Source organism: Magnolia sinica, chromosome 14, assembly GCF_029962835.1.
Source record: "Magnolia sinica isolate HGM2019 chromosome 14, MsV1, whole genome shotgun sequence".
In the NCBI taxonomy this organism is placed as follows: Eukaryota; Viridiplantae; Streptophyta; class Magnoliopsida; order Magnoliales; family Magnoliaceae; genus Magnolia; species Magnolia sinica.
This window is the reverse complement of record NC_080586.1, coordinates 73,363,987-73,390,376: the sequence shown is the minus strand read 5'-3', so window position 1 is coordinate 73,390,376 and position 26,390 is coordinate 73,363,987. Positions and strand designations below refer to the sequence as shown.

The following is a 26,390-nucleotide window of genomic DNA, read 5'->3' as shown; positions in this document are numbered from 1 at the left end:
ATTACTTAAATTTATGTATTATGATTTACTAAATAATTTTAAAAATTAAGATAAAAGTATGAACTGAATTATTTGAAATTCTAAATAAATTTTCCATTAAAATTTCCATTACTAGTTACTTAATAAAACATGTGCCCACTAAAAAATACGATCGCTGGATGCTACATCCAACCACTACAAATACAATATATCTGCGGTATTCTCAATCCAAGCGTTGAATTTTTAAAATTTTCATCCACAATCAATTAAGAACCTCTTAATTGAAGTTAAAGGTGTTTACTTTCATTGTGTGTGCTAGAAGTGGATTAGCTGGTGTAAAACACACCACCGACTTCGGTGGCGTGTGTACATGGTGGGTGAAGACGAGGGGGTAACGTACTCGAGCTCCAAAATGCATGAACGGTTGAAAGTAGATCGAAGCTACATGGCCCCACAATAATATATTTTTGATATCCACACCGTTCATCCATTTGGCAAGAACATTTTAAAGCATGATCCAGAAAATGAGTCATATCCAAGTTTTAAGTGGACCACACAACAAATAGCAGTGTGGACAATGATTCTCATTGTGAAAACATCCCTATGGCTCACCACAATGTTTATTATCCATCCAATATGTTCATAAGGTTAGAAAGACCTAATGAGGAGAAAAAATAAATATCAAATTGATCTAAAACTTACGCGACCTTAGGAAGGTTTCAATGGTAGGCATTCAATTCCCAACTGCTTCATGACCCTGGGAAGGTTTTCACAGTAGGCATTCAATTTCCAAATGCTTCATGCAGTGTAGTCCACTTGATCTTTGGATACGTAGACACTCTACAATTAAAACAGGATTACGTGACTTGATAACTCTGGTGGGCCCTCAATCTGAGCGGGTATGCACAACTAAAATCATCACGGGAAGTCAACCAACAGTCCCAATTAAATCAATTGAATTGGCCCAATGGTCCCAACTGAACGGATTGCACCAGATTGGCCGGAGTGCCGACTTTGCAGAAAGCCAGTGCTGTGAACGCTGGCTTTGCGCAAAACCAGAGCTACTAGCATTGGTTGGGGGTTTTAGGCACAAAGCCGGCGGTGCTACCATTAGCTTTGCACAAAAGCAATGCTAACAACACTGGCTTTATGCAAACCGGGGATAGCACTGCCGGTTGCAGTCTTCTTCTTTTATTTTTTTGCATTCAATGCACTGGTGCTATTTTCGTTTCGGGCTTGATTGCTCGTGTCTCTTCAGCAGCGGTTTGGTTTGCCTGACCTTGGCATTAATACCAAGCTTAGGCTTAAAGCGACCGAATCTTACCATCCAACTTTATGTGTCTCTCTCCAGATGCCTATAAAAGGAACCTGAACTCACAATTAAGAGGAGTTTGGCAAGAGAGATAAGACGGGGAGAGTTGAAAGAGAGTTCAAACAAAGACTCTTGACTCTCTATTCCTGCTATTTCTTCTAATCTTTAGGTCTCTTTTATTCTATTTCAATTTCAAAGCCAATATCGTATTTTGAATCTATCCTTTTTTTATTTTATATATTCCAATACCACTGCATTGAATACCTGAGGTAGTAGGCTCTGCTCTGACATCACCTCATCCAACTCATGAGATGATGACATGTGACAATATCCAATCACAACCCTTCAACCACTTCTTACCCCTAGGATCAGCAGAAATTACCAGAAAATTGGGTTGTGAGACTACAAATAACCTCCTCCTCTCCTCATTTCAAGCATTCACTCTCATTTTAACCACTCATATTTCCAGAAATCCCTTAGCCTTAGCCTTAACCTCATTCATCCCTCCATCAAGGAGAGTTAGAGTGAGAGAGAGAGAGAGAGAGAGCCCAGCCTTGGTCTAACCTAGCCTAGCGAGAGTCTAAGCCTTCTGAGCCAACCAAGTTCAAATATGAGCCACTTAATTTAGCCTTGCGACAAGCTTATATCAATTTCATAAAAAAAAAAACTTGAGTATTAACATCGTGCAATATTCATTCCCTTATCAACCACATTGCTCATCATATAATCAGTATCATAATGCATTTTCATCGTCTTCTCGCATTTGACTGGTGGGTGTATACTCTAAGGCTTGTTGATATAATCGAATCTTGCCCATCAGAAACCTTAGTCAGTTAGCTGTCGTTTTAGCATATACATTACATTCCATCATTTTCTCGTATCTGACTGGCAGGTGTATGCTCTGAGGTCTATTGATACAATCGCAGTAGGTCCATTAAAAACCTTGGCCGATTGGCCATCAATTTATCATAAGCATCAATATAGCATCAAGCATATCATACATATATACTTTGCACCCTAATTTGATCATTACAAACGTATACTCTACGGTTTGCCGATATAGTCGGATCATGCCCATCAAAAATTAAGATCAATCAATCACTAATATCATTGCATCGCATTATATTTTCTGCATGTGAGAACTAGCATTATTCTTTATAAATTAGTTAGATTTTGTAAAGTAAAGACCGTACATCGATACAGACAAAGTAGGTGCCTAACACCTTCCATCTCTGTAACCACAGTCCCTTACTTCGAATTTCTGGAACGTAAACTCACGAGTTATTTTAGGGTAAAGTATCTTCGAGTTCTCAATCTTAAGCGTTTTTACAAGATTTAACTGACGGTAGAATCGTAATAATTGACAACTATGGTCAAGTATTATACTTTTTTACCCCTTAACAAAAGCTCTCGAGTGAGACAATAAATGGAAATAAGAGAGTCAATCTCTCATCCTCTCCAGAAATCTGCCCACCAACTTCCGCAGCCCCACAAAACTTGGTGATGTCAACACACCATCGAGGATAGTGGTGTGTGGTACACCAACCAATCCGCTTCCATACGTGCCATGGTTAAAAGACATGCTCAGACCCACTAGTTCATCCCTGAGTCGGGCCGTGACTCACCTGAGTCCTGAGGGGTGCTCTGTGTGCCAAAGAGTTTAAGTCCATTAGTCCGAGTTAGGTTTGTCTCAGACGAGGGTTTTACTCTTGCTCCGGTGGTAGACTCTAAGGAGTTTCAATACCCGGTCAAGGGTTCGAGTACCCACAGGTGGTGAAATCCCACTACGGCGTGAGTGTGTGTGTTTTTTTTAAAATTTTTTTTATTAAAAAAAAGGTCTATCTCGGACGAGTCTTAGAACCATGGTGTATGCATTTACGTTGTACCATGTGTTTCTTTTATAAAAAAAAAAAATTATTTTATTTTATTTTTTAAATTCCACCTCTATCAAGAAGTAAAAGCCTTCTGTTGCATTAAGCATGTGTTTTCTTTCTACTCTCTTAGTTTTATTTTGCTGGATATAAAACTAAAATATGCATTAAACCTATGTGTGTCCACTAATGCTTGATGGGTCAGAGATAACAAAGGCCCCACCTAAGTGGTGCTTGTTTTGGATCAATGTTACCTCAAATGTGTAGCCACGAATCTTAAGACCCACCAAGTGGGCCACACGACAGGAAACAGTGGGGATTGAACGCTCCTCATTGAAACATTCATGGGGCCACAAGTTTTGGATCAGGCTAACATTTTTCTGTTTTCAATTCATCCCTGTGGCATATTAGTGTTATGGTGGAGCCCGGGGAGGTTTCAACTCTAGGCATTTCCCTCCCTACCTTTTCCTGTTATATGGACCACTAGTTTTGAATCTGCCTCATTTTGGGGCTCATGCCCTACCATGAGCTGGAAAAATGGATGGATGGCACGGTAGGACCTACCTAGCTCACTGGTAGCCGTAGGGGGATTGAAGGCAATCGGCGTCCATGGCTTGGCAACCTCTCACATTCAACGGGTAAAAGAAATTGGAACCTTTTACATTCAACAGGCAAAAGAAGATTTGTCCATTTCCTCCTTATTTTAGGCTATTGCACGTAGATGAGGTGGCCCACCACATAAATATGGTCCCAGTCACTGCTGGACCCATCCGGTTGGTTCATGGCAGCGATCGACAATATATGCCTGGAGGGTTGAGCAAATGCTCACACTGATAAGGATTTCTCTCCCCTTGTGGGGGCCATGGTTAATCACTGATACAGGTTATTCATCTGACGGCCCTGACCATGAAGGAACATGACCCAAAATTCTCCAGATTGGAAGATCCTAACCATCCAACCTTTGATCCTTTCAGTTAACATAGTTCCACCATGAATTTGCGGGCATGGTCCATCCAGTTTGGGGGGTAATATCAGATCAGCAATCTAGCCCCATAAGTCACTTGAACAAGCTGTGAATCTTCTCTTTGTATGATCAGACACCAAGAACTCAAATCCAATCAATGGCACCATGATCAGCACTCCAGTCCCACGGCCGAAATCAGAATTCCTCTGGTTGGCATTCGAAATTTTTTAGTGCAACCACATATGCTAATTGCAATTTGCATGTGCCCATCTACTGCTGCCAAGCAAAAGCACCCCACGGAGATCGCAGCTGTTCATTAGGCCTTGACCCAGATGCAGTTCCACCCATCAGGTGGACCACACGTACAAAACAATGGGCAGTTTGAAAAAGATAATCGACAATGCACAGTCAACATACCTAAGCGCCCCTTTTTTTTTCTTTTTTTCACACACGCACACACACCCCCACACACTCACGCAGGAGTGGGATTTCACCACCTATGATGCACGAACCCTTGACTGGGTGTTGAAACTCCTGAGAGTCTACTACCAGAGCAAGAGTAAGGATCCACATACCTAAGCGCCCTACCTCACAAATGGATCGGCATGATTTTCGGGCAAGGATATCCATCATGGAGCCCACCTGATGAAAAACAGACCCAGATTGGGTACTACCCGGCCCATCTCTAGCAAGGAATGGATGGGGGCTCTGAGGGGCCACCATGATGTATCGGTTTTATCCACACTGTCCACACATTTTTCCATATCATTGTAAGGTATGAGCCCAAAAACTGAGGCAGATCCAAGGCTCAAGTGGACCACACCACAGGAAGCAGCAGGTTGACTGTTGAAACATTTCCTGGGGCCCACCGTGATGGTTAATTGCCATCCAACCTGTTAAAAAGGTCAATTCATAAGGTCACATAGACCTGGATGAAGGGGAAAAAAACAAATATCAGCTTGATCCAAAACTTCTGTGGCCCTCAAGAAGTTTTCAATGTTGTTTGTTTAATCCCCAGTGTGGTCCAATTGAGCCATATATCTGCCTCATTTTTGGGCTCATGGCCTAAAATGATATGGAAAAATGGATGGATGGTGCGGATAAAACCGATACATCACGGTGGCCCCTCAGATCCCCATCTGTTCCTAGCTGGAGATGGGCAGGGGGGTAGTACCCAATCTGTGTCCATGAAAAACCTGTATGTTGCAAGTGTTGGCACACTGAATCCATGGGGGAGTTGTCCATAGTAACAGTATTCGTGAGGGTAAGATTTAGAGAGGCATCAAAGTCACAAAAGAGCTTACACATTTATCATCTGTATACAAGCAATAAAATTAAAACGAACTTGTGAACAAACAAAGGGGTGTATATTACAAAAAAAAAGGAAATGAACTCACTTGTTCTGTAGGAAGGTGACCGAATTGCATATGCATCTATTGAGGTTCTTGAGACTGTTGAGCAGTTGCCAGTTTCTCTACGATTCTCCGTAGAGCAGGCGCGCTAGCACTGCATTTCTGGTCGACAAAGCATGACCTACCTTCCTCTGCTGCCTTGCCCAGCTGCGGGTCCATCGGCACCTTGCCAAGAAATGGGACGCACATTTCCATACACATCTTCATGGCCCCACCTCCACTACTATCAAACACTTCGCTACAAGCGACAACAGATAGCAGCTCCGGTGCGTTGGCTTTTATATAGTTCAAGGCCCACACCGTAGCATCTGTTTCATCTCCGGTCTCCGTCACCTTCATGAACTTGAAATCAGCAATGGGCAGCCGCAACCCACTCATGTTCTCAACAACACCTAAAACTGGAATTCCAACCTTTTTGCAAAAATTGACCTCCTTGCGCACATCAATCAGAGACACTTGCTGTGGGGTGGTAACAATGATCGCACCATCGATGCCGGACGCCTGTAGAAACTGGACTATGGATATGTGCTCATCAGACGTCCCAGGGGGTGCATCAACCACAAGGTAGTCGAGCTCGCCCCAGTACACGTCCTTTAAGAACTGCTTGATGATTCCATTCTTGCGAGGCCCCCTCCAAATGACAGCTTCATCTGGGTCTGGAAGCATGAACCCGATGGACATAACTCCAAGGTTGGACTCGACGTAGACAGGTGACCACCCAAGATTACTTTGGTGAATATCTTGGCCTTCTAGGCCAAGCATCTTTGGAATGCTGGGTCCACAGATGTCAATGTCGAGAAGGCCAACCTGGTAATCCATTCCAGCTAACGCAAAAGAGAGTTGGGCTGAGAATGTGCTCTTGCCAACCCCGCCCTTACCGGATAAAACCAGTATCTTGTGTTTCACAGAAGCCATCCTCTCTGCTATTGCAACCAAGTCTGCAAACATTAAAACGGCCATGGATGAGATGACTAATGGAATGACACATTACCTTATGATACTAAAAACTGGTGTTATGCAGATATATGTATAATGTACTTAACACACTATCCCATACCACATATTTACGATTTAGGATACTAATAAAATGCACGTGTTGCACGTGAGAGAATGTCTTGAAAATCGCACAGGATAATGATGTTGATCAGGGGAAAATGATCAATGATCCATATTCCTTGTCTATGGGTCCATAGTTTTGTGCCTGTGTAACCCATTTGTTGAGGGGACTAACCTAATCTTTGGATCAAGGCATATTCATCATGTCGGGGTGTAAATGGGTCAGGTCAACCCGATGGTCACTGGATGCAACCCAACAACTGACAGGTCTGGCTCCAAAATTTAGAGCCATGGGGTGGGTTTGGATCCCAAACTTCAACCCAAATTACTAAATGGGTTGGGTCTCCATCCTCTCAAAAATCAACCCGACCCGAAACACACCTCCCCCCCCCCCCCCCCCAAAAAAAAGTTGATTAAGAATGCACGTCTTTAGTTTTCTTTTGGGCTCAGACTAAAGCAATGGTTCACCACATTTTTTTTCTAAACATAGTTACTCATCCACTACTTGTGACAATCTAGACCGGTGCAAATTGTGAGGCCCATTGTCAATGGATAATATGCCAAAAATTATACTAATTGCCTATAATTGTAGACACCGCACACAATGCAAGTGCTTAAGCTAATTAACTCAACCATCGTTGAGGAGAGTCTTGCATCCATCTGAATCTCCAATTTGCAGAATTTCACCCATACCCAACCTAAGCACATCAAGTTAGCTTTCCACTAAGCTATAGAACACCCAAATCTGACACTTAGCACCAAGATACGATTGAAAAACCAAAAGCTGCAGGCCGGAGGGTGTGTAGGAAACAATTTGTGAAATGACCACTGCCCTTGCACAGAAATCCAAAATGCAATTTCCAAATTCCTTCTGACTCTTTGACCCTTCATTTATCAAAATACGTCTAGGAGCCTTAGTTTGACCCCAACCTATCATCTTTTTACAAAACTACCCCCTAACCACCCAATTGCAAGGGAGATGATGCCACTTTTTTCACCCATCCAATAACTCGCTACCTTTTAAAACACCTACCACCGCTCAAATTGCAAATCTGCCACTCACCTTCTCTATAAATAGAGGCCTATTTCTCTATGAAAGGGGTCTTGCCTCTCCAATATTCTAAGTCCCCATAGTCCCTCCTAGGTCCAAATCTTCATACTTCTGCAACTCTAATGGAGAAGGAGAATTTGAGTCAAAGCCAAGAACTTGGGAAGCACTTCTCCCTTAAGGCAAAAGAGTATGGCTGTACTCAGAATGGTGAGCCAAGCCTCCAGAAACCTTTGGAAGGAGAAGTGTTCTCCGGTTCTTCTTCCTTTCTCATTCCTCCTAGAAGTTCAAGTTAGGCAATACCCTCCTCTTGACAAGCTTTTAGGATTCTACCAAGGAGAATAAGACCAATTCCAAGCTCAATTCAAAGATCAAGGCATTCTAGGGAATGGAGAAAGATGTTTCAAGTTTCAACCTCCACCGTATTCCCCATTCCTCCCTTCTCTCTTCTCCATCCTCTTACCAGATTTCCAATTTTGTTGTTCTTTTCTTTTATTTCAGGCCAATTTCCTATTTGTTGAAATTCCAAGTCAGGAAATCTCACACCCCCGTGTTAGAGAATGTGTTCTCCCAAGTGGAGTAGGGTGCCTAGCCCCTTCCTACTCCATCACCAAGGTCCTCACACCAAGATTATTCTCCAAGAATTGAGACACTCATTCTCTTAATTTCTGGAGAAGAAAATAAGAGTTATAGTCATCCTTGAAACAAACTAAATTGGTTAGTGACAACACCAAAATTAGAGTAGAAGAGGCTCTAGCACTCAGGTAGGGTTTTGTAGCTGCATCAACACTAACCATCTAATTTTACCTATTGAATTTGGACAAGTGGCTATTTTAATTTTTTACAATCAAAACTAATTGGATGGTTTGGAACATTAATCATGTGAAAGCTTAATTGTAATTTTTATAACCGACCCTCCGCCCAATCCATGTGATAAATAGGTCAGGTCCCAAACCCGACAATTAAACTAGTGGGTCAGCTATTTTTTACTTGGATGGAGACCGAGCAAATTTTTAATGGGTTGGGTGTGGGTCCAAAATTCTGACCTAATTCTTAAATGGTTCAGTTTGGGCCCTCCCTTGACCCAACCACACCTGACCAGATCCTCTACAGCGGAGCATGATTGATACACAATCTAGGTTTGGCATGTGTGGGGCCTGCTTTTTGGACTCATAATTCATTCAACTGCTTGTATGGTGGTCCACTCAAGACACTCAAAAGGGGAAAAAGAAGAATGATTCTATGGGCTTCTGGGAATTCTCATTTTCAAGGGATGTAATTGGGAATAGATTTTGAGTATTTTGGGGGAGTGATGATGCTCATTATGTAAGGATGCTTTTGGGATGATTTCTCATCACCCCTTTTGTTTTCTCGTTGTGTTTTCATTTTGAGCTTTCAATCAAAATCATTATATAATACATACATATATATGGGTTTTGTTAACGTCCCCACCTACATGGGGATGTTAGCAATGTCCCCAAACCTTTTAAATGGAACACAGTGTGACCTATTGTCAATCCGAACCATTCATGCATGCATACAGCTAGTAGCAAGCCATGGTGGAAAAATCATGCCAATTTGGTGATCCTAAGTTTTCGATCAACAGCATGAAAATGGAAGTAAAGATTGACTAGAGAAACAAAATAGGTCCAATCATCATCTTGAAACATCTAGTTAATAGATCTCATTTTGTATTTCTTATGATTCTATAGTGAAACTTTGATTTGACCATTCTAACCATGTGATTTATGGCTCGTAAACAACAGTCGTTGTAACAAATTGGCCCATGTGATTTATGGCTCGTAAACAATGGTCAGTTGTAAAAAATTGGCCCTCAAAGGGTTAGGATCATCCGATCTACATGAGTCTTGCACCATGGCTTGCTCCTAGTTATATGAATGAATAAATTATTCAGATTGACTATAGGTCACCCCATGTGCCGTTTAAAAGGTTTGAGAATGTTGCTAATGTCCACATGAACACAGGGAAGTTAACAAAACCCTGTATGTGTGTATGTGTGTATGTATATTTGTGAGTGTATTTATATGTATATATGTATGTGATTTTGCTAATTGCCACACCTTCATGAGGAAGTTAGCAATGTCCCCATAGCTTTTAAATGAAACAGGGGTGACATATCGTCCAATTGAACTGTTCATTCATTCATAAAATTAAGAGCAAGCCATAGTGCAAAAATCACACTAATAGGATGATCCTAAACTTCTTTTTTCCCTGTTGAAATCCTAAACATTTGACCAATGGCATGGAAATGGACAGTAAAGAGTGAGCGGATAAACAAAATAGGTCCAATCATCATGTTGAAACATCTATTTGATAGATCCCATGTTGTATTGCGATGATTCCAAAGTAGCACTTTGGTTTGATGATTCTAGCCATGTGATCTATGGCTCATAAACAATGGACAATTGTAATAAATTGGCCCCCATTCAAAGGGTTGGGATCATCAATCAGCGTGATTCTTGCACCATGGCTTGCTCCCAATGGTACTATTGAATGAACCGTCCTGGTCAATGATTGGGCATAACACGTGTCATTCAAAAGGTTTGGGGACGTTGGCATGCATCCATCCATCCACACACTAGGCGATAAATCCTTTGGGATCCCCTTGAGATCACCCAGGATCCTTATAAAACAGAATCATTTAGTATGGAAACTTGTGGCATAAAACATTATTTTGCGAGAATGAGTACAGAAACTGGTGCATTAGGAACAGTTTTGAAAATTGATCAATCTGCTGTGATAGCATAAAAAATGACATGGCAAGGGCTTGTGTGGAGATTAATTTGGAGAAGAAAGCTCTAGATGGAGCCAAGATCTCAACAGATGAAGTTCCTTTATATTTTCATTCACATGTTCTGCACTCGATGCAGAATTCAGAAGACATGCTGTTCAGAAGTGTATATTTGAGGAAAGAAATAAGTCGAGGGCTGAGGGTAAAAACAACAACAACAAAGCAAAACTCAAAGGGTGTGCATGGGAATCAGATAACGACAAGACAATGGACAGTTAAATTTTTTTCATTCAAAAGGGGCAAATGCAACATGGAAATGAGATCATTCAGCATGGTCAGGATTATGCTTTAAAGGAGAAGACTTTGGAAGCCAGTGACGAAATTGTAAAGGATCGTGATCAAGCCCTTGTTCATGAGGAGGGTCAGGATCGCCAATTGAATGAAATGAGGATAAAACTTGGTCCTCGGGCATCTCAAAGTAATGCTGAGATTGGGGGTGCTTTGGGTGTTAATTGATTGGAGAAGGAAAATTGGCAAATTGCATTGTTGGAGAACAGCATTAGTTGATTTACCAAAGACTATTGTTAATCATAATGAAAATAGAGATTCATTTGAAGCTCAGCATTCTGATGATGAAGAATAGGACAAATCTAGAGGTCTTCTCTGGACAAAACATCAACCCAGACCTGTTGATGGTCTATCTAGGAGGAAAGAGCATTACACGTGAGGATCTGTTACCTGACAAGCAGCAATTTTCATAGTCATTGCAGCATAGATCAGTTAATCAGTTGAAAGTCTTGAATGAATTGTTGAATGCAGTTGTCAATAAAGGACTGGATTCATTTAATAATCAGGACACAATGAACAAAGAGGAAGATGATCCCTCAATAGCTCAAATCATATCATCATTGACAAGAGGGAGAGGTACTTTAATCACTCACAGAAGATCCAGAAGAGTCGCAGATTCATCAAAACCCCTTCCATTATCACGATTGCAGGCATGTGCTGGAATATTCGAGGAATTGGTAATTCCTCATCTCTTCATAGACTGAAAATGTTGATCAGCCAATACAAATTTTGTTGCTGTGACAGAGCCCGTGGTGAATGTTTTCCAAAATGAATAGAAGTTATCAAAGAATGGTAGGCATGTTTGCTTAGCGCTGTGAAGGGAGGTCACTAGAATTTGGTTATTTTGGAAGGATGAACTTCAGGTATATTGGCATCTCCCTCTACATTCTCGGGCTCCAGGCCCATAAGTCTCAGCAATTGTGTATAAATCATCAGAAAGGTGTTTGCTATTATACTTGGTTTTATCCTCCCTAAGATCATTTCTCCTTGTTGGTGTTATGAGCAGGGCCACATGCTCATAACACCAACACTCCTAAACAAGTAGTGTTTCTCGAAGGAAGATATATGGTTATCTTAAATCTTCAATAGGGTTCAGACTATCAATCAGGACAGCATATATTTAGCAGGGACAGCAGGGACAGTATACATTTAGCCATAATCAGGACAACAGCATATTTTTAACAGGGACAGCAGGGACAGCATAATCAGGACAGCAGCATATATTTAGCAGGGACAGCATACATTTAGCCATAATCAGGACAACAGCATATATTTAGCAGGGACAGCATAATCAGGACAGCAGCATATATTTAGCAGGGACAGCATACATTTAGCCATAATCAGGACAACAGCATATATTTAGCAGGGACAGCAGGGACGGCATAAGCATATATTTAGCTATAATTAGGTCCTCTAATTATGGCATGATTGTGTCAATCTTGTACAGTTACTGATTGTATATATCTTGTACAGTTATTGTTTCCTTGTTTGTTAGCCTAGATTGATGTTAATGGCTGCAATTCAGCCTTGTAATTAGCCTAGAGTTTCTATAAACAGAGGAACCTCACAATGAGGACATTCAATCCAAAATACTTTCACAGACAAGGTAAATCCTCTTTCCCCAGCTTTATTTATTGCTGCTGAAAAAGTTCTGAGAGGGGATTACCATCTTTTTGTTTGAAAGTGGAAGTAAATCAGTATTTCAGGGTTAGCAGGAACTGTACTCCAATCTCTCCTTTGCTCTTCGCAGATGATACTATCATTCAAATGGGTCTAAGAGTTTCTTGAGTGTGATTGTGGATCTTCTGGACTCTTATGAATCTGTTTCTGGCCAGCTTGTAAATAAAGACACAAGAGTTGCTATGTTTTATCCAACAAAGCCTCATCAGCCTGTGGAAGTGTTATAGAAAGGTTTTACTAGGAAGAAGCGGCCGATCAAGTATCAGGATATGACGCTATAGACAAGTGGCTGAAAAATGAATTCTTTTCAGGGCTGGTTGATAAGAGTGATTAAATGTGTTTAAGGATGGAAAAGCAAGCCTCTCTTTCAGTAGTAACATTATTCTGCTAAAGCATGTTCTGTGTAGTTTGCCGACATACTATCTGCTTTTACTGTTCCGATAGGGATTCTTTCATCCATTGAAAACATATTTGTGATTATTAGGGTGAGAATGAATTTGGATGGAAATTCCATTGGGCAGGATGGGATCACATTTGCAAGCCATCAGCAGAAGATGCTCTGGGTATTCAAAGACTAGCAGATGTGGGGAATACTTTTCGACTAAAAATGTTATGGAACTTATATACCAGTTACCACTTATAGTTTATGGGCCCATTTTTGACGACTAAAATTTCTTTATCTATGCAGTCTTCCTTGGTGGTATCAGCGGGCTCTTCTTGAGCATAGAGAAAATTGAGGGAATTGGTGGGGTTGTTTTGTAACAAATGTGTCTGATTAAAAGGAAATGGCAATATCCGCATGTCATAGGATTGTTCATGGGGTATGTTCCGTTGTTTGAGTATGCTAAGCAAGACGATGAGGACATCATAGCACCATTTAGCATCTACCAGAGGAGGAAGAGATTATCACCAGTTTCCCTCTTGATAGATGACCACTACGTGGGCCCGAGTAGGCCGAGTGGATATTTTGAAGACCCCACATGCATTTGATGCATCTTCGAAGACCCTACACTAGGAAAATGTGTGGGCTGCATTTTTTAAGAGTATGGGCATTGGATTGAGTGCACGCATCGATCGGGCCGTTGGATCGCGCACGATGGACTGTTGGATCAATCTTGATCATGGACCACCCCATTGGCCACGAATAGTTGTTTTGAGTAGTTTTTGTCATTTATTTTATTATTTTTAGACTATTTTATGTTTTACCTTAGATAGTTTTTTTATGAGAATTCTTTCCTAAGAGAGGTTTTTTGTAGAAGTCTCTTTCCAATATTGTAAATGAGAAAGAAAAAAAAAAAGTGGGGGGGGGAGCCCTAATGCCTTTATTTTGAAAAATGAACTTTGTGTTTTCTCTTCTTCATGTGATTTGAAGAATACTCCATGTGATTTGGAGCTTGGGTGTGCCGTGATTCCATTCCCCATTCAACGCATGTGTGACTTGCAAGGTTTTTCATCTATTATCTCCCTTCTATCCAAAAGAGGTATTTTCTTAAAACTTCATCTTTCTTCTTCCCTTCCCATTCAAAACCATCCAAATCATTTTTTCTTCAACTTTTCATTATCCAACTTCAACCCTAACCAAACCCAACCATTGATGACCCTAAAACCATAGCCAATGACCCACACGTATGACCGTACGGCCACACATGCAAGCCCCTAGGCTGGTCATACGGTCCAACCCTTTTCCCTTTTGGATGATTTCTTACCCCACATCAAAACCCCTAAATCCCTTTTTAAAACCCTAACCTTAGATTCCCTACTACCCAATTTTCCCAAATCTTCCAAACCGTAGAATCCCAATTTCCTTAATTAACCTAAAACTCAAATCCTCCAACCACTCAAATCCCTAATTCCCCTCGAGTAAAGCCCAATCCCCAAAATCTCTAAGCCAATTGAACTATCTAAACCATAATTTCACCTTTTCCCAAAATTCATTGAACTCTAGGTTAGCATACATTCTAATTGAACAAACCGTAGAACTCATTCAGATCATGAGCTAGGACAAATGAGACGATTTTTCTAGTATCAATGACCAGTACCAATGAATAGGATAGAATGGAAGAACTCCATTCACTATCTAAAGATAAAGATCTATCATATACCTCTTGTTAGGTAGGCGCCCCATTGTTCGTGCCTTCATGGTGTTGCAATGAATCCAGTGGATCATCCTCATGGAGGAGGTGAGGGGTGGCCTTGCTGCTGCTGCTTCTTCTTATGATCGACATTGAGGCCTCTTCTTCCCTTTTCCAGAGAAAAGAGCCTCCTCACTCTCCTTAATCGAGAGTCCAGCCATCTGCCTAGCCAGAAACTCTTGATTTATTAGGAGGTTGGTAATAATAGTTCATCCCATTTGAAATAGGCTTATTCATATGCTATTTGGGTGTTCTCACATCCATTAGATCATAATTTCTAGTATTCAATGATCACAAATGACGTAATGTTGGATTCTTGAGATATTTGATGATTTTGGCGTTATTTTTATTTTGATTATTTTATTTAATTTGCTAATTGATCTCACTTCACCATTTAACCACATGCATGCGTCCTGCATCACAAGACATCCAAGAGATTCATATGCAAATGATCAAAGTCCAAGACTTGGCAAGATGAGGAATTTGTATTTTAAATCAGCCAGATAAGTTTGTTTGGAAGCCTGAATCGAATGGCATAATTGTTGTAGCTTGCATGGGACATTCTTTGTGCTCATTCTCAACAGTAGAAGACACCAAATGGGTGTGGTATAAGGTATTACATCTCAAAATTTCAAGTTCTTTTTTTGGTTTTTTGGAGAGCAATGATGGAAGAAAGAGTGTATGTGATGTAGGACATGAAATTCAAATATGATGTGCGGGATTTCAGGCTTAAGATCACGTTAGTTCAGAAACAATTACACAAATTCCATATCCCACATGAAAGCCCAAACATTTAATTAAGGGGAATCTATGTGGGTCTAGGCCTACACATGTTAGGGTTGGATCAATAAAAATTATGAACTAAACGATACTTAAAGATAAGAAATAATCATCCACACATGCATAGTAATCAGTCCCTAATCCAAGGGATTCACTAATTTCAACTCAAGGAACCCAAGGATGAAAAAAATGGGCAAATAAATTAAGGGTAATGCAATCTAGGGTTAGGGTTTATGAAAATAGGTATGAAAAAGGGAAAATAAGAGAAAACTTAAACTGGGAGACAATTCTCGCGAGCGGACAGCGCCAGGGCTTGGCGCACGAGGCTGGCCGCATGTGCGAGCAGGGCCCGATTCCCCAAACAACCTCCTTGGCCCTGGTCGGCTAAGGGTGGGCTCCAAACCCCCAATGTTTCAAGGCGATCCGAGCTACGGGCTGTGCGCGGTGCTCTGCCAAAGTTTCATCCCTCCTGCAGGGCTAAATTTTGAAAACTGGCTGTAGGGAGAAGATCCGCTGCAAAACTGATGGATTCGAGGTGAGGATGGCTGTAGGAGGTGAGATATATGGATGGAAGAGGGTAGGGGCGGATGGGGATGGATGTGGCTTCGTACCACGGTAGTTAGCCCTTCGAAAAGGGAGGGCTTCGCACCCACTTGAATTTTTCCACAGCTCAGAAACTCAGAGAATAGAAAAAAAAAACTTGTAAGAATTTTTATTAAACTTCAATTAATCAAAAGAACTACAATAGGTGCCTATTTATAAGAAAACCATATACCCCAAAACTCGCGCCATGTGCGCAACCTATTACTTGGGGATGAAGTAAACCAAAATAAAAACCAATCAAAAAAAATCTAAAGCGTTCATGATGTTCTAAATAACATAAATAAATAAAACCTAAAATATAAATTTAATCCGACTAGTGGGCCCCGATCATGAGATCCCATGATGGGTTTTACTTGATTATCAGGCCCACTCCAATGAACCCAAACTCCGTCTTCTAACTGCGAGGCCCTCCCTGGACGTCATCATCAAGCCAGATCGATGGTGGGGCCCTCCCTCTCCTTGCGTACGTGAGTGGGGGGCCGGCGTGCGTGCACATGATGTCCCCATCAGTATGTGGATCTGCATATTCAGCATTTGGGAATTCGTATTGTTTCAAGTTGTCATTGTTCCAATCAGCACCAGGAACTATTGGCATCGCATGTTTCTTAAATGGGGAGTTGGCCCATCTAAATCTGGAGCTACCATTCATCTCCTTGTACTGTGCATGTTGGTGAAAATTCCTCCCCTGATCGTAACGCAGAGATTGGTTTACAGCAGCTTTCCCTTCCTCTCAGAGAGTGGATGATTGATATCATCCCAGTATGTTTGGGAAATATGGAAAGAGAGGAACCTTGGTAGGTGTGCGAACCAACAATCTTATGTACAGAAATATTCAGCGCATTTGTGTGTGGCTCTCAGTTTTGTCAAAGAATATGGTTTTCAGTCAAGAAGGCCCCTTCATTGATTATTTGGTCATTTCTTCTCTTCATGTTTTTATCAAAATAGTGAAGGTGAAAAAATAGTTGTGGTGAAATGGACTTGAGCCAATATTGGGTTTCTTAAAGTTAAATGCTTCAAGGGGTAATCACTAATCAGGGCATGGTGTCGGGCGGGGGACTAATAAGAAATTCAAATGGTTATGCAAACTTTATGCTCTTGGATATGGATTGATTCATTATAGGCAGTTTGGATCTGATCCTATTTTTGTGGAGAGTTATTCTTTGAAGATTATCATGGGCATGGTTTAATCCTAACAAAATCATGCCTAAAGTCGGTTCGATATGTAAGGGTCTAGGGTTAAAGAGCTTATGAGGGACTAATGTTTCAATGCACTGACTGTACAAACAGGCAAATGTTTTGTTGATCCTGACTTTGATCCTGACTGTTTAAATGATGTGCCCAATTGGATGAGTGGTGCCAGAAAAAATCAACCAAAATACAGTATCCTAGCTGTCCAATCTTTTTGCCTTTCTCTCAACAATTGCTGAACTATTCTTAACCACCTATCTTTGGACCCACTAATGGAAGGGTTTGAATGCCTGAAAGCATGGCACTTACCCCCTAGAGTCTACGGCACATGCGTAGAACATCCTATCTTTCCATTAGATAGACCCTAATGTGCAGATGCACAGGCTGCAACCACAACCCTACCCCCACACCAACACGCCTCTCCGCACATACCAACATGACACATATATGGAACAGTCCATCAATCCATCAGATACACCCCACTATGGGTATGGATTGGCCCAAAAAACTCAACACAGTCCACAAATCAAATAGGCAGAAGATATATGAACATTCAAAGGCTACGCGTAGCTTTATGGGGGTATTTAGTGAAGTACTAGTTTCATATTGTAGATTTATAGCATATTTTAGTCAAGTAGAAGTACTTGAAAAATCATCACCATCGCCATCGCCATCATCTATCTAAGCTGGAAAAAATATATGATTTAAAATATATATATATAAAAGCCTGAAAATTATTTCGACTTTTAATATAGTGTAGATATGATGATAAATCATGTGATAAAACCGGTGTTCCAGATATTGCTAATATTATTAATAACAGTGGCAATATTATCTGTATCGCCAAGTCAACGATACAGATCACAGGTATTTAAAAGAAAATTTACACCACATTGACAATATAATAGATAATATTGCCGACATTGCACAGTAATTTGGATGATGAGGGATATCACATAAACCCCTTTAGTATAAATACATGGTATTGATGATAACATTAATAGTATCATCAATATTGAAACTTCCTGCATAAATACCCAGAAATTTGAGAGAAATTTGGAAATTTTCACCCAAAAAAAAACATATTTTGTAGGGAAAAAAGAATTGGGGGATCTCTTCCTATGATTGTTTAAACTATTCCTCTTGAAGTGTTTGAAATCAAATCTAGGATTTGTGGGCGAAATTGCAACTCAAGAGCGGAAACAAGCTGAAACTCCAATGTGAGAAAAAGATGAGGAATTTTCTATTGCAAGTGAGAAAATTTGATATATTCATAAGTGGTGGCTGATCTATCAATAGGCCACAAGTTTTCCTTTTTCAAAACAATTGTTTTTTAATTATTTAAAATAAAAAAATTATATATGTTTATTTTGAAAATAGATGTTGATGAGTGTTGATTGATGTAGAAGTTTATATATTCATGACTGTTGGTTGATACCAAAATTTTCCTTTCTTCAAACAAAATTTATGTTTATATTTTTCAAACATTAAAAATATAAGAAAAATATGTTTATTTAAGCAATTAAGTGGTTTCATATGTTATTTCTTACATGTATGGATGGATGGATGTATGGGTAGATGTATATATGTATGCATGCATGTATGGATGTATGCATGTATGGTGGTGCATTTAATCGATGGATCATTGTTGTCTTTTATTAGCAAAACTTTTAAACGATGTTCCTAACTAGATTATGGTGTTCCTAACTCTATGGGTCTAAGGCAAAGGTGTTTTCTTTTTCTTTTTCTTTTTCTTCTCTTCAGTTTTTTATTAAAAAAGAAGAGCCCAAAGGCCAAAACACAAAAACCAAACAGCCGATCAAATGAGATGCATGAAACTACCGAAACAGGACAAACAATAATTGTCCCTTCCACCCTAGAACAAACAAGGCGTCTAACTCCATTGGTAACCTCAAGGACAAATGCACGTATTCCATTGCAACTGTTACGTTCCTTCCAAAACACGAAGAGAACCATCATGAAGCATAGCTCACAAAATATTTTACACTTCTTGTTAGGATGTTGAATACTCCCATGTTCCGAATAGATGTTGGATGGCACTAAGCATTGTCCACGCCATGTTGAAATGCTAAAGGACCGAGGCTCATGCCTCGTGCGTAAACTGGCAATGAATGAGGAGATGGTTGATAGATTCCGCATTCCAATTGCATAGACACCAACCATTAACGACAGTAGCGCAACCTATACATTGTGAGAATATGATCACGTTCTTGGGGGAGGTTTAGATTTCCAAACCCACCATGTTGGAGCTAACGATGTACACCAGAGGAGAGCGTTTTGGCCAAAGATCTAATAGAATACGCCTTAGATGGGTCCCATTTCCAAAGCAGGAAGTCCTCCCTCTCTTGATCAATGACTACTAAAGCTAGCATGCTCATCATATTAGAAAACCTAGTCTCTTCCTCTTCAGATGGGTTCCTTATAAAGGTAGAGGCCCATACTATCGCATCCCACACTTTCATAGGCTCAACTCGTGCATCCATAAATGTAGCCGCCATAAATAGGAGAGGGAACTAATTCAAGGGCATTTTCACACCGGGTTCGAGTGGGGTTGCCTGTGGGATTCAGGGGCACACTCAAGGTAGGTGGCCTGTGTGAGGCGGAACCCATGTGACTTGGGGCCCACGAGGGGGTTTCGTCTAAGTACCTAACCCATGAGATGTGGGGCCTAGGATATGAGATAAAGAGATTGATTCGCCATGCCCTATTAGTTCAAGCTTTTAGAGCAAGTGGTTAATTGTCCTACATCAAAGTGGTATCAAAGAGGGAGGTCTCGTGTTTGAGACTCCTCACTGGGGGGTAATTAATGCAGGAGCAATTTCACACCGAGCTCAAGTGGGGTGGCCTGTGGGATTCAGGGGCAGACTCGGGGTGGGCAGCCCATGTGAGGCGGGTGGCTCGTGTGAGGCGGAACCCATGTGATTTGGGGCCCACGAGGGGGGTTCGTCCGAGTACCTAACTCATGAGATGTGGGGCCTGGGCTATGAGATAAATGGATTGATTCGCCACGCTCTATCAGTTCGAGCTTTTAGAGAAAGCGGTTAATTGTCATGCATCGGGAACACGGCATGCAGTGCTTCATCTCAACACCAAACATTATACCAAAAATTAGTAGACCTTCAATTACTAATATGAACCACCACCCTTGAAGAACCTTGGCGTCCATTGATAAAATTCCTTTCCAACAACCTAATGCTCCATATCTACAAGACAAAGGTGCGCATCTATCATCCGTGCACCTCCTATATTTTTCAACCAAAATTCAGCTCCAAAAGGCATTCTTTTCTATGGCAAAACGCCGAATCCACTTACCCAAGAGTACTTCAATCATCACTTTCAAAGGCATGACACCACCTTCATCGATAGGTTTACACACCTTTCCAATAGATAGAATGTGTTTTGTTTTGGCACTCTGCCAGAGAAAGTCCCGCTAGATCTTCTCAAGTCTCACTATAACGCTAGTTGGGCGTCAAAAGAGAGAAAAAGAGAACATCAACATCACTGCCATAGCCACCTTAGTGAGGATCAACCTCTCCTAGATAGACAAGTATTTTCCTTTCCAAATTCCAAGCGTGTAGACTTCTTCCCATCCTGGATATGAGCAGGTCCCAAAGCAAGTTTGATGGGCAGCCCACACATAAGAGTAACCCAACATATGTGGAGGCAATGAACCAAACTTGCACCCCATCACCACTACAAGGGACCTCAATCTTGCATCATCCATGACCTCCCAACATCTTGCTTTTGTAAAGATTAATCTTTAGCCCTCAAAACCTTATGACACACCAAAAATTCAGCACCAGTTCTTTAGTAGCATCACATACTATGGAAGTATTGTCCATTAAGGCCAACCCCAAAGCCTTAAAATTCATTAATGGACCCACCGATCAACACCAATTATTTTGCCCATTGTGAACGCCTCCACCCTCACGCACGTGCGGTGGTGCCCTCACTTCCTTGGCTTTGGTATTGATTTGTCAGTATAGTCAAAGCGTGTTATTAACTCGGGTGTAAAAACGTATTTGATTCGAAGTCATCACTAGCCAAATGAAGCTTAAAATCTACAGCCGGCTAGAAACCATAGAATCACTTAGGAGTCGAAGAATCTAATAATTCCCTAACACAAGTGACTTCCAAGGTTGGTCTGCGGTCGTAAATTCTGAGTAAAGGTCTCGATTATAAAAAAAATAAGGGATTAAGCACCCTTTTTGGGTCGCACAATGTGCGGTCTCTACTTCACAAGATTTGCAATTTTTGAGGATTCAACGGAGTTTCAACATTTTTATATTTGGTCGTGCTTCGCGTAACCCATGGGGGTCGGGTAGATGAAAATAGAAAAGTTATATAGCATTACTTCACAGTATCAAGCGGACCCGGATAGGCAAATAAAGTAAAAATGCGGTGAATAAAATAAAATGTCAACTAGCTCTGCTTCGCAGGATTTAAGATTCTAGGTAGGTAAATAATGTGAAAAATGGAAGAGGGAAAATAATGCAAGAATGAGATAGAAGGAAATGTGAATATAGTTAATGCAATTGGAATGTGTGTAGTGGAATACGAATTAAATTAATATGGACAAACTCTTAGCTTCAATGACTTCTTTGATTGTAATTTTTGTCTCATATGTCAGGTAGTACGTCAATTTGTTGGAAATCTTTAAGGCACCTTGGGCAGCACCTGCAGGTGAACTTCAACCATCAGTAGAGGTGGGCAGGATCTGACCCGACTCGTCAGATCCAATCCGACCCGAACCGAAAGCCAAGGTCAGGTCGAATCGAGTAGACCCACTCGAATCTGACGCCAAACCGAGTTGAGTTCGGGTCATGTAGCAACTCGATCTGATCCCATCTAGTCCAATCCGATCCAGAATCGGGTAGTATAAAGTCAGATTTTACCTTCTTTGTTTTTCCTTTACCCTTTTTCTACTTGAACCCTAACCCTACCCGAGTCGGTGCCACTAGATAAACCTTTGTGGCGTGTAACAGCTGCAAGCAAAATAGTCTTCCTGACTTGCTGGTTGAAGCACGACCAGCGAACAGGGCCTAGCCTGGTTGTGAGGTCCTACCCGATGTGAGAGGAGAATTTGGGTTGCTAACTTGGGTTCGGCAGACGGCCTCGCGCGGTGTGGCACCACAACCCGAGCCGACTTCCTCTCCTTCCCTCATTTCTCTCCCTCTCTCTCCCGATTTCTCTTTTGTTTCCTTCCTAGCACCAGCGTCTTCGGCTTGGCTTGACTCAGCCCAATCTAAATCGACCAGACAAAATCAACTCGATCCGACTCGGTTTCCCTAATCGAGTCAGACTCGATTCGGGTCAGGCCAGCAAGGAATCGGTTTAGCCCTGCTGGATTCGGTCTTGAATCGGATCGAGTTCAGGTCAGGTACTTGCAAAAACCAGATCGAGTCAAGTTGGACCTAATCCGATACAACTCGACTCGATGCCCAACTCTAACCCTCAAACCCTCTCTGTATTTTTTATCTCTCTTTATACTCTCTTTTTTTCTCTCCTTCTGTTCTTGTCTATCTCTCTGTCCTATATATTTATGTATGTGTGTGTTCCTTGAACCCTTGGATCCTTTATATAGGCATTGACAGCTAAAATCTACTGCCAACGGTCATAATACCTCGATCAGCGTTGTAGGTGTCCGCCCGTAGTTTAGATTGATGTGTGTGTGTGTGTGTATCTATAAATGTAATTATTACTTTTTATTTTTTCTGTCAAATGTTTAAATACATGTATTTTATTCATTGTTTGTCCGTTTTCGGTAATATTAATCTTGTTGGAAAGATAATTAGATAATCTTTCTAATAAGACTAGAATCATTTCGATCGGAGCCTGTTTGACGTGCCGAAAGTACATTCGTCCTATGTATGAAATCGGTTGTTTGCAATTTGACCGATGGTCTATTTTTTATGATCTTAGGATCATTGGAAACGTTGCCTGATAAGCTTTTCAATGCAATTAAAATCACTTCAATCAAATCCTGTTTAATTAGTTTAAAGTACGGCCAGAGTTTTTTTGGCCTTAGTCACTCGGTAATGCGTGGTTTTGATAAACGAGTCGGATCTTCCTCATCATAACCCGGATTGGAGGAAACTTAAATTTCTGAGGTCTTTGAAATGCCCCCCGATGCTTCAGGACTTAACAATCATGTCATCCACATAGACTTCCAGCTCTTTGTTCATCATGTTGTAGAATAGTGCCGTCATGGCTCGCTGGTATATTGCTCCAGTGTTTTCTAACCCGGATGATGGTCAAATGATCTTCCTAACAAACTTAAGTTTCCTCCAATTTGGGTTATGATGAGGAAGATCCAGCCCGTTTATCAAAATTATGCATTACCGAGAGACTAAAGCCAGAAAACTCTAGCCGTATTTTAAACTAGTCAAACAGAATCTGATTGAAGTGATTTCAGTTGCATTGAAAAGCTTATTAGGGGACATTTTCAATGATCCAAAGATCATAAAAAACAGACAGACCATCGGTCAAATTGCAAATAACCGATTTCATATACTAGACGAACATACTTTCGGCGCGTCAAACAGGGTCCGATCAAAATGATTCTAGTATTGTTAGAAAGGTTATCTAATTATCTTTCCAACAAAATTAAGATTACCGAAAACGGACAAACAACAAATAAGATACAGGTATTTAAACATTTGGCAGAAAAAAATAAAAGTAATAATTATGTTTATATATATACAATATACATATAATATCAATCTAAACTATGGACGGGTGCCCACAACGTTGATAGAGGTATTACAACCGTTGGAAGCAGATTCGGCTGTCAACGCCTATATAAGGGATCCAAGGGTCTAAGGAATACACACATACATAAATATACAGAGACGGAGAGACAGACAGGAATGGAAGGAGAAAGAAACAGAGAGTGAGAAGGAAAAAAAGATAGTAGAAAGAGAAAAAAAAAAAAGAGGGTCTGAGGGTTGAAATTCACCTGCAAGTACTGCCCAAGGTGCCTTAAAGATTTCCAATGAGCCGACATGCTACCCGACATAGGAGACAAAAACGGTCATCAAAGAAGTCATTAAAGCAAAGAGTTTGTCAATCTTAATTTAATTCGCATTCCACTCCACACATTCCAATTGCAATAACTATATCCACATTTCTTTCTATCTCATTCGGCATTATTTTTCCTCTTTCATTTTTCACTTTATTTCCCACTCCACACATCTTAAATCCTGCGAAGCAAGGCTAGTTGACATTTTATTTTATTCACTACATTTTTGCTTTATTTGCCTACCCGAAGCCGCTTGGCTCTGTGATGTAAGGTTATATAGCTTTTTTATTTTCGTTAGACCGGCCCTTATAAGTTTTGCGAAGCACGACCAAATATAAAAATGCCGAAACTTCATTAAATTCCCCAAAATTGCAAATCTTTTGAAGTAGAGACTGCACATTGTGCGGGCGGAAAAAGATGCTTAATCCCTTCCTTTTCTATCATCGAGACCCTTACTCAGAATCTACGGTCGCAAACCAACTACGGGAGTCACTTGAGTTAGGAAATCGTGAGATTCCCCGACTCTTAAACGATTCCATGGTTTGTAATCAGCTGTAGATTTTAAGCTTCATTTGACTAGTGGCGACTCCAAATCAAATACATTTTTACACCCGAGTCAACAACATACTTTGGCTACAGTAACAAATCTAAACCAAAGCCAAGGAAGTGAGGGCACCACCGCACGCACATGTGTGGGGGGGAGGCATTCACACCCACAAAACACGTGCCCGCATCCATCCTCTCCATGGCACCCCAAAGCCCAACCTTCCGAGTATATATTCCACAAAATCCCAGTCTACATTGTCATAAGCCTTCCCAAGCTCTATTTTACATATTACCCTTAGTTTTTATAATCTGTATCTTTGCTCGATACATTCATGCACAATAAGAGCTCCATCAAAGATCTGTCTACCTACCACGAAAGCCCCTTGGGAAAAAGATGCTATCTTCCCAAGAACCCTTAATCAAGATAGATGCCAACACCTTAAATACATGTATGGGTCTCTTCTCTTGGCTCAGTGGTACACAATGTGCATTTCATCTCTAAGGTCAAGGGTTCGAGAACCCATGCATGCGTGGGGTGGTGGTGTGTATGTGTTTCTCACCTTTCAAAAAGAAAAAAAAAACACCTTAGATGCATGTTTATCATGTAGATACGATATAAAGGATTCTTCAAGTAACAACATTTATCAAAGAAGAAAGATTTTGTTACTTAATATATTGGCTTAAAAATTAGTTTTCCAATTATTTTGTAGACATTTACGTCATTAGAAACTTTAGTATTTTCAATCAGAACTTGAAAGTTTTTTTTTAAGACCATGGTCTTGTAGAGTTTGTTGAGCACAAAGTAAAACTAGAAAGTTGGATGCACATATTGCACTTTAAAAAAATGGCCTGTAATGATCCCGTATCAGTCCTGTAATAGCCCAAAACAGTCCAAGACATTTTTTTAAAAAAGACGGTAACGGTTGGTACGGGCGGGGGGCGTTACGGCCACCATTACCATTATGGCATACCTTGATTGCTAGTCAGTACACAACTTTGCCCAAATCCAAACAGGCACTATCTATTAGCTTGCAAATTTTCCTAAAACGCGTGGAAAAAAACACTTGACAGAAATTGAAAAGAAGAACAAAAAAGAAAGAAAGAAAGAAGAGAGGGCAATTACTTTAGAATCTATACAGACTACAATTAATCAAGTATTTTATACTGCTTAATTCAGAAGAAACAATAAAACCAAGAAAGAAAATACAAGAAACTGTCTAATATATATACAAGAAAAATAATAGAGAGAGAGAGAGATGAGGACCTGGGTCGGGGCCTTTGGGAGCGGAAGCACAAGCTTCTTGGTTTGGGCATCCTTCGCATGAGTCAGATTTTCCAGCGGACTCCGATTCAGGGCCCGGGCAATCTTAAAGGGGAAAAAAACAGACATTTCATTTCAGAAAAATGGAAAGAAAAAGAGAAAGGAATCGAACAAAACCCATGAGAAATCCATAGTCGTGAATATAGAATAGCTTACGCTCGTTGGCGTTTTCGGGAATTTCATGATATCCGTTCTCCATCTCTATCTTCTTCCCTCCTATTTCGGTAAACTACTATTCTCTTCTTCCTCAGCACAGAAATATCAGAAGAAAGAAGCTCTTCTTTTTCTAACGGAGGTGAGCATATATGTACCAGGGCCACCACAACTTGCAGGTGTACTCGGCTGTCGTGGGTCCC

General features: G+C 40.7%; 1 protein-coding gene across 2 annotated transcripts; it reads right to left on the bottom strand.

Annotated features, from left to right (window-relative positions):
* Nucleotides 1-5,363: 5,363 nt before the first annotated feature.
* On the bottom strand, nt 5,364-26,348 carry LOC131226176 (cytosolic Fe-S cluster assembly factor NBP35). Of its 2 annotated transcripts, none has more exons than XM_058221914.1 (3): nt 26,191-26,348; nt 25,978-26,079; nt 5,364-6,476 (listed from the first exon to the last, which is right to left on the bottom strand). In XM_058221914.1, exons 1-3 carry the CDS (start codon nt 26,231-26,233, stop codon nt 5,560-5,562), a joined length of 1,062 nt encoding a protein of 353 aa, XP_058077897.1. In that variant the 5' UTR covers nt 26,234-26,348; the 3' UTR covers nt 5,364-5,559. The 2 variants fall into 2 exon arrangements, with proteins under 2 accessions (XP_058077897.1, XP_058077898.1); XM_058221915.1 differs by lacking the exon at nt 26,191-26,348 and adding an exon at nt 14,525-14,715 and having other exon boundaries at nt 25,978-26,085.
* Between the last annotated feature and the right edge of the window lie 42 nt (nt 26,349-26,390).

Coding starts and splice junctions, on each gene's coding strand:
- LOC131226176 (XM_058221914.1), bottom strand. CDS start 26,233: ATGGAGAACGGATATCATGAAATTCCCGAAAACGCCAACGAGC. Junction 26,080..26,190: donor TCCCGAAAACGCCAACGAGC/GTAAGCTATTCT, acceptor TTCCCCTTTAAG/ATTGCCCGGGCCCTGAATCG. Junction 6,477..25,977: donor TCCCAAAGGCCCCGACCCAG/GTCCTCATCTCT, acceptor TAATGTTTGCAG/ACTTGGTTGCAATAGCAGAG.